The 15,067-nt window shown below is 40.0% G+C and overlaps 1 protein-coding gene across 1 annotated transcript; it reads right to left on the bottom strand.

Annotated features, from left to right (window-relative positions):
- Positions 1-3,267: 3,267 nt before the first annotated feature.
- On the bottom strand, positions 3,268-5,520 carry RPD1 (Ubiquitin carboxyl-terminal hydrolase family protein). The gene has a single exon (XM_088952313.1). The coding sequence runs from the start codon at positions 5,434-5,436 to the stop codon at positions 4,078-4,080; it is 1,359 nt and encodes a 452-aa protein (XP_088808439.1). The 5' UTR covers positions 5,437-5,520; the 3' UTR covers positions 3,268-4,077.
- Between the last annotated feature and the right edge of the window lie 9,547 nt (positions 5,521-15,067).

The following is a 15,067-nucleotide window of genomic DNA, read 5'->3' as shown; positions in this document are numbered from 1 at the left end:
CAAAAAAGACACCAAACCCAAAGTTCAAAGGTATTAGTTTTTTTTTTTTTTTTTTAATTCTTATAAGCAATGACACCTTTGAAATACAAATGAAGGAATCTGGCTTCATCATCATCCATGCCTTATCCCAACTATATGGGGTTGGCTACATGAATCCTGTCTTGCTAATCCATTCTATTTAAAGCCACATCCACTATTAAATTATTAGTGCTTAAATCATTTCTTACTACTACTAAGTTCTACCCATGTCCTTTTTTGGTCTACCTCGAACTCTTCTAGACCCTTCAATGTGTAACAGATCACTTCTTCTAACTGGCACAGTTGGTGGTCTTTTATGCACATGCCCAAACCATCTTAGTCTACTCTCTCTCATTTTATCACTTATTGGAGATACTCATAGGTTCCTATGGATAACTTCATTCCAAATCCTATCATTTCTAGTTTTTCCACTCATCCATTTTAGCATTCACATTTCTGCCACATTCATTTTCTGGACATGTTTCTTGACTGCCCATCCTGCTCTAAATGAAGAAATTTGGCTTGCTGTTCAAAATCACTAGGAAATTGAAACAAACCCATGTATTGGGTTTTTGCCACAGGAAGGGGGTTAAGTTCGAGTAGGTTCTTCAGAACCTTGAAAAACTAACCTTCCTTCTCCATACAAAGAAAATTGGTGATTAAAAAAAAAAACACCTGCAACAAGTTTCATCCTAAGATGGCTATCCAATTCATATATCTATCAGCACAGGAAACACAAACATCATAACCTATAGATCATCAGGCTATAGAGATGTATTCTAAATGCAGACACATGGAGAGCCAAGAAAGCAAGCTCCACCTGCAAGTTGAGTTAAAAAAAGGTAGGAAAATTTCTTTGATTCACTGTTCTTCCAGTTTCTGAATCAAGCAGAGCCACAAAAGGAAGAGTTCAGTCCCTTGTATTGTAACAGAATGCTCTTCCAAATCATCCAATGCATCCTTCAGTGGATAAATCCATCAAATAGTTGCATTATGTAGTGGGTATGACAAGGAAAACTTTGACTAACATTCAGCAAAATGGTGCAAGAAGCATATAGTTTTAACGTGTAGAATAGAGCAGAAAAAAGCTAAAAAATGTAGGGGAGTTTGTGGGGTTTGTTTTTGTAAGGTTGCTTTCGAGGTGGCTTTTTCTTTCTCCTTTGGTGATTTCTTATCACCTCTGTTTGTATCTTTTCTTTCTTCTAATGAATTTTCTTTTTTAGCTATCTATACCCCAAACTCTGTAGCAGCTCTACATTGTTATCTATACACCAAGGAATACAAAGAAAAAAAACTGCAACAAGACAGAAGTGAACTCTCCAGGCTCCAGCAGAAATGAATGAATAAACACTCCATAAAAGTAAAAAGGGCAACAACACAAACTGATATAAAAAATGTCGCCAGGGCAAGTAAAACAAGGGATGACATAAGAAGAGGCACCAGCTATGTGTTTGTGTATTGAGTAGAAATCATTATTGATGACATCAGAAGAAAAAATAACTTCAGTGTTCAAATTGTATCAACAATAGTGGATAATACCAAGTGACCAGAAATCAAAGCATATACCTGTTTGTGTTGTTGGGGCTTAAACCCCAAGTCTATCACATTAAGACCAAAGATCCAAAACACTCCTCCCCTTGCAGAAGCACCAGCCAAATCATTTTCTGATATTGGGATACATGCAAACAAGCAGTTCATGCTAGAGGTTAATGTCCGTCCTTCTCTTATGTGATTATGCCTAAGAACCAATGAGCCTGATGCTCTAGTGGACAGCCAGTCAATTATAACTTGCAGTCCTCTTTGTCAATTAAATCACTAATCAAGATTCTTTCACCAATTGGATCAGATTAGCTTGTGATAATGGCACCTGATTTGCCCCTAAACACTCCTTCAATACCAGAAGGTCCAACATTACTAATGGAACAGCCATCATTTAATTTTATTCTCCTTATGGCTGGAATCTTCCATGCCCAAAGCAGACATCTTCAATAAGGAATGTAACCAGCCACAACTTACCAGCCTCTAAGGATGGAATCCATTGAGACACCCCAGAATCACTCACTAGTAAAAGACTCAATAAGGCACTCTTACAATCACCAGGTCAATAATTAGGATAGCATCTTGCATTTTGTTTCCAAATATCTTCGCATTTCTTCTATCATACACTCCATAAGACAGTCTCCATAATGCAATCTTTTATTAGTAAAAAAACAACAGCCTCCATTGCCACATCTAATTCTTCCCCCTTCCCCCTTTAAAATTGGAGGAAGCAAATGAAGGTTAAATAGGTTTAAGATATTTGCTTGAGGTGCCACTGCACACAAAATGGGGCAAAGTAGCCAAGTATCTCAAAAAACTATTCTTAAAGATGCAACTGGGCTCCCTTACATTTGAGTAAGATATTATCTCTGTTTTGTCTTCCAAATTCTCTTTTCAATTTTGATATGCTTACAGTAGGATGGGGCAAGATTTCTGTCCCTCCACTCCAAGGTTTCATTTTAATTTAATTGGGTTGTTTGGGGTAGGCCAGTGCTTAGTGTAATCGTAAAATCACAGGCTGCTAATGCAGGTTCAAGTCTGTGAGCAACCACATTAAGCTAAAAAAATGCCAAATGTTAGGTCCATATCCGGTCCACCCCTCGAAAGACTCCAGATAGTTGAAACCACCATTTGGAAACAACCTTTATTTTTTGGGTTGTTTGGTGCCTTAATGTATATATAATGTTAAAGGGAATGATTCAGTTCGCCCCCTTCTCCCTCTTTTTGTGAATTCTTATTTTTGCTACTATTAATAAAATTTTGAAGTTTCCCCACGCCCCCCCTCCTCATCCCTCCACCTCAGTAGCTTTAGAGGTCAAAAAATACTATCTAACTTTTTTTGAAAGGTCAAAAGATACTATATAAAATAAGGTTTATTCCTGATGACCTCTGCATAATTGTAAATTTTTTATATGGATAATTCAAGAAGTTTCCATGTCTGAATGAATGCTTGTTGAGCAACTAGAATCCTGATGAATCTAGGTCTTAAATTTATAAACTGTACAAGTTTGCATTCCATGCAAATCCACCTAGTTTCCGAAGCTTATTTCTTTCTTTCCTTTCCTTTTTTCTTTCTTTTTTTCTTTTTTCTTTTTTTTTTTTGTTGCTGCTAGGTGCCCAGTTTCTGAAACTTGATATCCATCTAATCACCTCAATTTCCTATATAGGCATCTACAATATTCAATCCAAGTATTCAAAGAGTATGAATTGGATAAGCATTCTGCAACAACTGTTTTATGCAGTATATTAATTATTCCTCTTTGTCATGCATATACAGATTCAGTTGAAAATACATCCTGCATTAAGTATCTTTCCCAAGCAAAGTTTCACAATGATCAAAATCATGAGATAAATGTGACAAGAAGGGAAAAATTGGCACTATTTCAGGGGCATCAGAGAAGTGACCATCTGAAGTAACTTGCGGCAATTTGTTGCCATGAGGAGTTATCTCTTCAGAGCAAGACCTCTTCAATGGACTTCAACTTTCTACTTCAATACCCAACTTCAGCTCAAACTTGATGTAACCTTCACTTTATTTAAGGACTAAGGATATTGCAATTCTATTTCTCCCTGTGTCAATGGTTGTCATTCTTAGACATCATTGAGCATTCTAAAGCTCAGAGAATATTTCACTTAGGGACAAATAAATGTCAATGCTTCACCTGTCATAAAAAGCTTTTTCATCAAGGATCTCCCCTAATTGTGCTTCAATCATCCACAAAAAGGAGAGTCATTCTCTTAGAATAAACTCTTCAAAATGATTCTCACCCAAAAATGAGAATCTCCAAGATTTATAGCACATAAAATGACCCATGGTCAGTACTATGTAGAAACTTCTGAGTTTCAATTTAAGACTTTTCTAATAATGCCACTCTGGAACTAAGGAACTGAGAACTTATGATTTTTTTGTAGGCAAAATCACAAGCAGAAGAGGTCATTCGGGTTAAGGATATTGAGGCTTCCGAAGGATTGAAATGGGTGAGGTTCCAAATATTCCAAGGCCATTGAATATAATCCAAGTTAATCGCTGAAGTGAGTGTCCTCATCTGTAGTTCTTTCTTTCTCGCTAAAATCAGGATCCACGCCAATTTCTCCATGCATTGCCAACTCGTCTTCAACCATAAAACTCCCAGATCTTTCCTCAGCATATCCGCTTTTGATTCTTGTCCTTTCATCCTGGTCTCTATCTCTCCTAAGGTTACCCAATTCTCTATCCACATGAGCCTTCCTAGGGCTTAACAAAATCAACTCGGCCAACTTTCTCCTTGCCAAGTACAAGTCATTAGATTCTATCAACTCTCCTTTCCTATAAGCCTCCCTAAGGAAAACAGTGTGAAGCTTCCCATGATTCCCTCTGGTGGAGATATAAAATATCCCCTGATGCTGAAGAAGAAACTCTTTCAACTTCTTAGGCAAGTTCATTGCCAACCGAAAATGCGCAATCCTCTCCAAAGTAATCTTTTTCTCCACCGTCAACGATAACAATTCATGTATTGTTGCAACAGCCCTCTTCTCCATACGCTTCTGCGCCTCAAGCGACCGGAGATCATAACCCGACACGTCTTCATACGGTGACCAGTAAGGAAGCCGTTGCCACTTCCAAACAGCAATCTTATAGTATTTACCAATCTTAAACCCAGGCGGGAAGTTGACGATGAATGAAAACCGACTATTTTCTGCATCAATTCCTTTCTCCCTATACTCCTTCTCCCTCAGCTTCTCAATTGCACAAACAGCCAAACTGGGGTCTCTCTCAACAATCTCAATGTACTTTGAACGCGTGTCTGTGGCATCGAATAGCCGGAAATATTGTGGGTACTTGAGAACTACGGAGAATTCAAAGTCTTCCGGGAGACCAAGGTCGAGGTGGGCAATCCGTATATGTTCGAGGCGGAGGCGACCCGTGTTGGACAACATAAGCAGCTTCCGAAGACGGGTGACTGCATCGGGGATTTGAGCCGCCAGAGCTTGCTTTTCTTGCTCAATTTGGAGGATGGCCTTCCGGGTGAGACGACAATAAAGAATTCGCTGAATTGGGTGCTCGTAGATTTCAAATATGTGGGGGAATTTGAGGACAAAGGCACCGGCTTCGTATTGTTTGAAGCCAAGACGGCGGGAGAGGGTGTCGAGGCGGGCAGTGCAGATGGCCTGGTTTGGTTGAGTGAGGATGAGATCTTGGAATTTTAGGACCTTGAGGATCTTCTTGTGAACTTCCATGTAGTTATCGTAGCCATGGTCACGTACTCTTTGGATCCTTTTAGGGATTGAAGTGGATTGTGACATACTCCTGATGAGAGTGAAGCTGTAGTAGAACACATGTTTGCAGAGAAGACTTGTCGTAGGGAAGACTCTGGCGTTGAGGGGTCTAAGAGATTGCATTCCTTCCAAGCGAATGGCCGTATGAGGGAGAGAGAGAGCAGGGGTTTATTAGGGTTTATGCGGAGGATAGACCACAATAACCATTGCAGAAGGGAAAATGGGAGGATCCCTGCCATTTACGAGCTCAGTTCTACTGCCAACAACACGCGTCCAACATGTTACAACAAGTCACTAAAGCCGCATATCAGGAATATCCCTACATGAATGAATGAAAATAAAGGAGATATTCCCACTTTCCACCGGTACGAATTCAAGGCTGTGTTTGGAATCATGGGAGATTTTTCGATAAACGCCGCTCATGGCGTTTTTTCAATAAACGCCGCTTCATGGCGCCACCTCAGCGTTTGGCGTGATAAACGTTTATTAGAATTTAAATGCATGTTTGGTGCGATCGTTTATCTTAAAAACACTAATAAACCGAAATGGGTCCCCCAATGGCTTCGCATTTCACGAAATGCGCATATGATGTGGCGCTATTGGTGCGATGCAATCGTTTATCGAGAAAACACCAAGGAAATGAATCCCCCAACGGCTTTGCGTTTCACGAAATGCGCATATGATGTAGTGCTAACGTGGATGGTGATGTGACGATTGAGGGAGAGAGATCGGTTGCTTCGTAGATCATTGAAATTCGACAAAAACACCTTGTCCCAAACCCTAACAACTGTGCGAGAGCCGAGAGGGACTTTCGCAAGGATAGCCACAGAGAGGGACTTGCGTAGGGAGATTGCTTCTCACGCTGACTAGAGGGTGAGATGCCGGTAAGTTTGCCGTCGACAGCGTCAAATCCCTCGCCTCGACACCGGTGTTGTCTAGCAGACCTAATCCCTACCCCCCATCCCACAAGGTATTTCATACACCGGGGAATCGATTCCTAATCCGGCAAGGTGGTGTTGTTGCTTACGCCAAGAAGTGCTTCATTACGGTTTATTTTCCGATCCGAACGATATGTCATACCTACCCCTTCGTCTGAAGGTTGATCTTTTGGTCATATTTCTTTGCTGTGTTTCACGATTCCCTCCTGTCGTGGGAGTTTCGACTTTCGGTGTTTCAATTTATTTTTGATAGAGTAGCAGTGTTTCTTTTATTTTGAGAGAAATGTTCTTGATAACTTTGCCGATTATTTTAAGACAGTGGCTAGAAGTTGATATTTTTTAATTCCTTGTTATCATATGATCCATTTTACTTGTAAAGTTGAAGGCTCTAAACATTAGGCTTTTCAGCACTATCAATCTACAAACTCGGAGGCCCTAAAGTCTAAACATTAGTATTTTCAGCACTAATGTATGAAGTTGAAGGCTCTTAACATATACTTAGGAACACAGTAATCAAACTAATGTGCCATTCAGCCATTAATTAATAAGTGGCTCATCTGCAGTAAGTTATTCAGTTCAGCTGCGCCCCTTTAACATACGCAAAGGTGGATGCACCACTCCAGTATCACATAACACTTCCAAATCCCAACCTAGACGTTTCTTTGTTATTTCTTTGGAATCACCATTTTCATATTTGTTACATGTATTGGTTTTTTCTTTCAATCTAATTGTTTTGTATAGCAGTCCGCATCTCACCATATATACTAGTGTTCAGGCTAGGGAAGAGACCTTTTATTTAATTTGCAGCTTTAACACTGCAGCAATTATAATGGTTGGAGGGTGTTTCTAGTGCTACCAACATCCAGACTTTTGTGTGTTCTTTCTACCATGGGTGAATAACCCCAAGTTTGGTCACTTGGTGAAGAACCCCAAGGCTCTTTTATTATAAATTGGACCCCAAGGTCCTCCTGTTAGACAGTCTTGTATGCCCTCAGTTTCAATCGTATTTGCTGTATTTTTGTTATTTAGTGGAAATAAATTAAAGTGCATGTTTGATTCATATTGCTTGGTATAATTCTGTGTAAAACCCTAAAGCTGTATATTTATAGAAACTTGTGTTAACTTTAAATGTTCACAGCCATTGGATAAGTCTGGGGGGATTTATCCTGCCAAGGCTGATACTGATGTGTCACTAAGTATTGGGATGGCTTGTTTCGGCCATCAGGGTAAGACCCAAGGCACATGCAGTATGAGATTGCTTGAACCCTTGAACTAGGTCAGATTTTCAGTATTGTTCTAGACATTGGAGACAGATGGGCAAAACTGGAAAGTTACACCTGACCCCTAGACTCGATTATGACACATCACTAGGTGTCGGATCGGACTGTCTTTGATGTGTCAATCAGTGAGATCCTTAGTGGGAGTAAAAACCTGGACATGTTGGGGCAGTCTGAGAATTCATCTGAGTGAGTGGTCATAGTGACAGGATCAGCCCCTTTATCGGACAATGGTAATGATCGAAAATGCACTCTCTCTGATGGAAACCAAACTGCTGGCAGTTGATTTCAATCGTTGAAATTTTGTTTTGCAATATCTATATATATATGTACGGTTTCAAAAGATTTGTAAAATGTTTTAATTCCCGGGATTCATGTGAGTAGAGAGTGTGGCATTGTTCCTTGCAATCGAGAGAGATGTCTTCTCTTGTCGGGCAGTGCTGGATCATTAAGGGCTGAGATGTTAAGTGTAAGACCATTTAGGATAATACTTGATGGGCTAATCTTGCACATGACCACAGTCCCTGGGTTTTTATAAGATGGCTTGGCCCAGGGACCACTTAATGTAAGTGTTGGGCCCATAGGGTCCATGTGATGGGCTCAAGGGGATCACTGAGTTTTTTAGTGAATTCGGTTGGTTCTAACCCATGTGGCTGGTGTATAGATCAATGCTTGGGTCCCACGTCATACAAAGAAGCCCAATTGGGCAGCAGATTGGAAACTAGTTAAACACTGAACACTTAATGGGCCAAAAGCCCATTTCGAACTGGGCTGATATGATCACCAGTTCATAGGGCGAATCTGAGATTAATGTTAGTAAAAGGATTGGGTCTTTGACCTTATCCACTTCAAAAGACCAAATTCAAATTAGATTTGAATCTGGTAACCTCCTGATAAGATCAGGAGTTAACTAACTTAATCTGCATATAGGATTAAGATTAAGCCCTATCCAAATGCTGATTTGGATTGGGATAACTCCCAAAATATTGGGAGATTTCTTAATCAAGAAGAAAGAGGAGAAAACCCTAGCAGAAATATCAGATTTCGAACTAAGGGGTTTGAGGAAGCAAGAAACACATCCTGCAATCTGAGATTAGATCTCTCACAGACTCCAGAGAGAAGAGACAGTTCTGCCCTCTTCGTCCCTAGACTTCTCCTCCTCCAGCCGCCGCCACTCCTTGTTGGAAGATTGGATCTTTGCAGCAACAGGAATTCAAGAAATCAGTTCTTGACAATAGTCTTGCAAGAAAGACAAAATGGTTCGGTGTTCAAGGTTTCCAGAGGGTTCTTGTGAAGAATCCAGTGTGTAGGACGCACCCTGCTGGTTCCGTTCCATCCACAACTGTGTCATCTTTAGCAGGAGCGGATCTTGGTTACTTCTTTGGGCGTGAACACTAAATTTGGGAGATATTATTTCTCCGGATCAGGTATAATCCTTCCTGTTTCCTTTTGGTTCAGATCTGGTTTGTTTATGGTTCAAGTATGATTCTTGAATAATGTATTCTAAATTTAGGGAATATGATTCCCAGTTAGAAGAAGGTAGGAATTTTTTTTTGAAATTCGCCATTCTTTCCGCACCCTTCTTGGCATCCATTAGATGGATCCTACCATTCTTTCACCTCCTCCCCAGCTGCAGTTCAGACACCCACTGTTTCAAGGCCCTCTTCTCCAACAGCAATTATTGGGCCATCTCAATCGCTTTCTAGGCCCACAGCACCTCATGATGAAGACACCCTGCCTCACAAGGTGTTACCGCTCTCAGATGTTCTCCAACGGGATACCATTGTCTCTTTGGATGCTGATTCACCTCCTTGGCCTGTACCTCGGCACTTGTCGTCATCTTCCTGAAGCTCACCTCTCAGAAGTAGCTCCTATTGAACCCACTTCCTACACGGTTGCCAAGAAATATCCTGAATGGCTATCGGCTATGCAGGTCGAATATGATGCCTTGATGAAAAATGACACTTGATCATTAGTGCCAGCTCCCTCTCATGTGAACATTGTGGATTGTAAATGGATTTTCAAGGTGAAAAAGAACACTGATGGTTCCTTAGCCCGTTACAAAGCCCGCTTGGTAGCCAGAGGCTTCACCCAGCAATATGGGTTTGATTATATTGACACTTTCAGCCCAGTTATCAAGCCTGTGACCATACAGGCTGTTTTGTCCATTGTTGTCTCTCACAATTGGCCCATTCGATAGCTAGATGTTCACAACACCTTCCTTCATGGCGTCTTGACTGAAGACATTTACATGGCCCAACCACCTGCCTTTGTTGACAGCTGCCACCCCAATTATGTTTGTAAATTGTGCAAGGCGCTATATGGGCTCAAACAAACCCCTAGAGCCTGGTTCTTTCGATTGTGCTCTCACCTATTTAAGTTGGGCTTTCAGAGATCTTCTTGTGATCCTTCTCTGTTCTTGTTTCACTCTCATGGACTTACCCTTTATGTCATTGTATATGTCGATGACATCATTGTCACTGGTAATCAGCTCTCGGCAATCCAAAAACTTATTGTTGATCTCTCACATAGCTTTGCCATTAAAGATCTGTGATTTTCATTACTTCTTGGGTATTCAAGTTCAGCGCACCCCTTCCGGCTTATTCCTCTCACAACGGCAATACATCTTGGAGTTCCTTCAGAAGGTGTAACTTACTGAAGCCAAACCCATGTCTACACCTCTGACTCTCAATTGCAAACTTTCTAAGAGTGATGGTGATCCTCTTCCCGATCCATCTACCTACAGGAGCATAGTTGTGCCATCTGAAAGGGACTCTTGACTTTGGTCTATGTTTAAAGCCTTCTCCCTCATCTCATTTGCATGCATATACAGACGCAGATTGGGCTAGGTGCTCGGATGATCACAGGTCAACTAGCGGCTTTGCTTTCTTTCTTGGATCCAATCTAATCTCATGAGTGCCAAGAAGTAACACACTGTTGCTCGCTCTAGCATAGAAGCATAACTTTGTGCTCTTGCCATTGTAGTTACAGAAGTAATTTGGACTCAACATCTCTTGAAAGAGCTCCACATTTCCTTGGGACCCCTCCCCCCCGTTTATCTGGTGTGATAATGTTGGAGCACTTTGCCTTAGTGCTAACCCACTTTTCAAAGCTCGCACCAAACACGTAGAAGTTGACTTCCACTTTGTTCGAGACCTGGTACTCAAGCGAGCACTTTCACCAGAGACCCAAGTTGTTGATATCTTCACCAAGAGCTTACCTCATTCCCGGTTCAACTTGAGGGGGCGTGTAGAAGAGATAATGCTTATCCTCCCACCAACCCAGTATTGTGATAAACTCAACCACTTCACTTGTATTCTAGATCATCTAGAACTCTTGTAGCTTATCAGTAGCTTATCACTTATCCTCTGTAACTCTATAACAAACCTATCTCTTATCTGTATTGTAATCCATATCTTCTAATATCTATAAATACATGACTTGGGTATCACATCGGCTGTGTGATTGTGAACCCTTTCTTTCATATCTTGTGCTATTGTTTCACCATCATCGTCGTGCTTGAGATATCCACTTCTAGAACCATTGGCATTAATAACTTACTGGTGAAAATGATAGTCTCTTGGAGCAAAGAGTTCTGTTCTTAGATATTGTACTCCATTTTCCATCATGATGTAATCACTGCACATCTCATTGGTACTTCATGGTGTTACCAAATATTTTCTCCTTAGTGTGGAAGGAGTAGTTTGTTAAAAGGGGTACTGCATTATATTACATAGTCCCAATTTTTTGTGCTTCTTGACATTCTTCACAAATCACAATTTCAGTTCAGATAATAGACTTAAATCAATGATACAAGCTTTAACTAATTATTTTCTCCCTTTCCCGAATGGTGTTGTTGATATTCTTTCCCCTTATCATACAGTGCCTAATAAACATATTCCTAATAGTTGTCCAACTGATTAGGCCTTTTAGTGTAAGTTGAATGGAGAAGTGTTCGGGTTATGGTTGAGTTGGTTTCAGATGCCACGTGGTCACCCTATTTCCTCAGCCACGTCAGTGTCACATCCTCTCCGCGGCCTTGTTTAACTCTTCGGCCACGTTAGTACCGTATCATCTCCATGGCCCCACTTTATCCTTTCAACCACGTCATAAGGATAAATGCGACCAATACAAAAGAGTGAATGAGGACAACTCCGTTGGGGATTAAGTCTTATCCTGAAGACCTCGGCGGCCTTCCACCTCATCTCCGCCCAATTGGCAAGGATTATCTGACAGCAGCCTCGATTCTTGCACCACCTAGGATCGAACAACATCAAGAATTTTGAGTTTAACTGTACTGTAAATCTGTAATATTCAATGGAGCCATGGAAGAGGGAAGTTTTGTGTAGTAAAAATCAAGTTTCCCAATTGAGGAAGATGATGAGTTACATTGAATTAGGTGTTGTGCATCGTTAAGGTGTTAAGCGGTGATCAAGACGAGTAAAAGAGAAAAGTTTTATGTAGTAAAAGCCATCTTTTCACATTAGTCAAGATGAGGAGCTGCTAACAATGAATTTGGTAGTATGCATCTCTAAGGTGTTAAGAATCGGTCCATATATAGAAGATACTGATTTGACAAAACCTTGCCGTTACCAAAGATCATAAGCGTTGATGCAATCAGCATCACTACAACTAATGAAAAAAAAAAAAAAAAGACAGATAAGATTTTGCCTGAGTTCCATTGCCATGTCAATCTGCTTTTCTCTGGTATCCTATGGTTAACTGTTTTTATGTAGAGATACAGATGAAGACATCTCCATATCTTATGCGAGTCAAATGTACGCCAATATGTGGAAGCTACCCAATTTTGATTTTTAGTCAATCTCTATCCTATTTGGAAGCTTGGTACTTGTTGAATTGATATGCCCTTGAACTTGAGATGTACAAAAGGGTAATTTGGACCATTGGCCCATACAGATCTCTTATACCTGTCATTTTGGCCGTTGGATGTGATTTTCTTCCAAAACCAACCGTTGGTTTCAAAATATGCTAACAAGGGTAGTTTGGACCATTGGATGGATTCAATGACACTCAATTATCAAGGAAATGTGCCACACCGAATCACCATATGGCACTTCTTGAAACGCCCTTCCAAACAGCACAAGATAGGAAACGTTTCACATCGCTGAGTTGGCAAGTGTCTTTAAATGCTATTTTTTGAAACACCCACAAATTAGCCCAACCAAACAGTGAAACTAGAAAACATTTAAAGTGGTATTTATTAGATAAACGTTTATCTTATAAACGCTCCCTAAGAAATTCTAATGGAACCAAACATATACCAAATCTGCCCCCCATAGAATGTGTCCTAAAAACGTCTCAGGACACATCCCAACCATGTATTGGGAACATCTCCCAATGAAAAGTATGAGAGATATTCTCAATGCACGCTGGGATGTTCATGCGTGGCGTTTTTGGGGTGCATTTTGTAGGGGCATATGTGAATTCCACCAGTACATCGCTATGGTGACTAGTTGGAGCAGTGTTTGAGGGTGATCATGGGCTGGTTGGGTCGGGCCCGGGTCAGCCTTTGCACTTATAATAAGGGCTATAGCTTAGGCCCGAGTCCAACCTGGCCCGACCTAGGGTTCCGGGCCTGAAACATAAGCCCTAGCCCAAGTCTATACAGGCTTGGACCGGGTCAGGCCTGATTCAAGGCCAAAGTCACTCATATATAAAACATTATGTATCTATATATTAAATGACATAACATGCATATAAACTTATTTTGAACATTATATAATATAAAGTATTATATATAATATAAATTATACATGTCATGTTGTAATATTTATATATAAAATATATAATATAATGTAAAATAACATGTATACATATGTATACATTATACACAAAATGTGTAAGTTTAAATATATGTGGGTCGGGCCGGGCTCGAGCCAGGCTTGAACTATTAAGCCCAAGCCCGACCCTAAAATTTACGGGCCTGATGCCTAAACACAAAACTCAAGCCCAAGACCAGAATTTCTAAGTCGTACTTGTGCAAGCTGGGCTGAAATGATCATCCCTAGTAGTGTTACGAGTATTTGTTGGTAACAGATCATTGCCCTCGCTACATCCATAAAGACCAGATTTGCTCCTCACACATGACGCCTCACATCAACCTCACAGGCGCATCCCACCATGCATTGGGAACATCTCCTGTACTTATGTGTTATTATTTATGGGAGATGTTCTTAATGCACATGGGATGTGCCTGTGATGTTGTTGTGAGGCACTATTTATGAGTAGCGGATCCCAATTCAAATCCACAACGGCCAACTAATGACTTCAAATTAAACAACATAAAAAAATTGTTTAAAAGGGTAATTTGGGCATTTCAAATAATTGAAAAAGTCACACATGACCATTTTTCCCATTTTACAAGGGCTCCATTTAGGAAGAATACAAATAGAGTGCAAATACAGATATGTAGAGTAAATTTTGGTCCATGTAAATGCAGAGTTAGTTTAGTTTTGCATTGATAAACTTAATTTCTTGTGGAATGATTTTTAGTTGTAATAGGCCTCGTTCATTTACAACTTTGTAACTCACCTGGGTAAATTCACTTACCCATGTTCTTGTGATTCCCAAGATTAAATGACATTTTTATTTATAAAAAAATTAATATTAAAATAGGCAACATTGTCCTGTTATGTTTTATAAAATTTCCTCGTAGGTGAGAAAGTTACTTACCCACCCTAGGAGATCGATAAGTTTTACCCAAGGAAATGGAGTTGATTTTATTGTGGGACCCATTACTTAATGCAAAAAGAGCATTGTAAAATTGGTCAATAAGAAAAAAAAAAAGATACTCATTTACCAACTTTCCTCCTCTTATTTACTGGTAAATGAATGGGGCCTAAATGCAAACATGAATCTTGAGATTAAAAATATACCTTTTTTTAACATTGATCTAACTTTGAGTGCAAAATTTACTTTTTTTTTATGTAAACTTTACTCTCTTTTGAGTGCAAATATGCCTTGAAGGTTCAGCTCGGAAAGAGTACAAATGCAAATATGTACAGCGTAAATACATACAAAATATAAGGTTTTGCACTCTACATATTTGCATTTGTACTCCTTCCAAACTCAGCCAAAATGTGTAAAAACTGTCATTTACATAAATGCATTTTTACCAAACACATCAAAACTTAAATAGTATATATGCACACTAAAATGGCATTTGCACTATCCCCAAACAAAACCTAACGGAAGGTGTGGGTCCTATGTATTTTATGTGGGCTATGGAACCAATGATAACATTTCATGTTAATAATAAAATAATGGGCCCCACTGTGAAAGGTGTGGGTCTAATGTATTTTATTACTGGTATGAAACATTATTATTGGGTTTCATAGCCCACTGAACAATTATTGCGTTTAGCTAATCCTTGATCCATTTGAACCTTCTGTACCTCTTGATGAATCAATTTTTTTGGCCAAGTACCTCGTCATTTGGTCTGCTTCCAAGTGGCTGAAGACTCATAGGCCGAAGTGGAGAACTTTTATTGGATGAGGACCTGGATGCCGAGCTGACCAG

Source organism: Nelumbo lutea, chromosome 6 (genome assembly GCF_056320005.1).
Source record: "Nelumbo lutea isolate HS-2025 chromosome 6, American lotus-T2T, whole genome shotgun sequence".
Classification (NCBI taxonomy): Eukaryota; Viridiplantae; Streptophyta; class Magnoliopsida; order Proteales; family Nelumbonaceae; genus Nelumbo; species Nelumbo lutea.
This window is presented reverse-complemented; position numbering and strand designations above follow the sequence as displayed.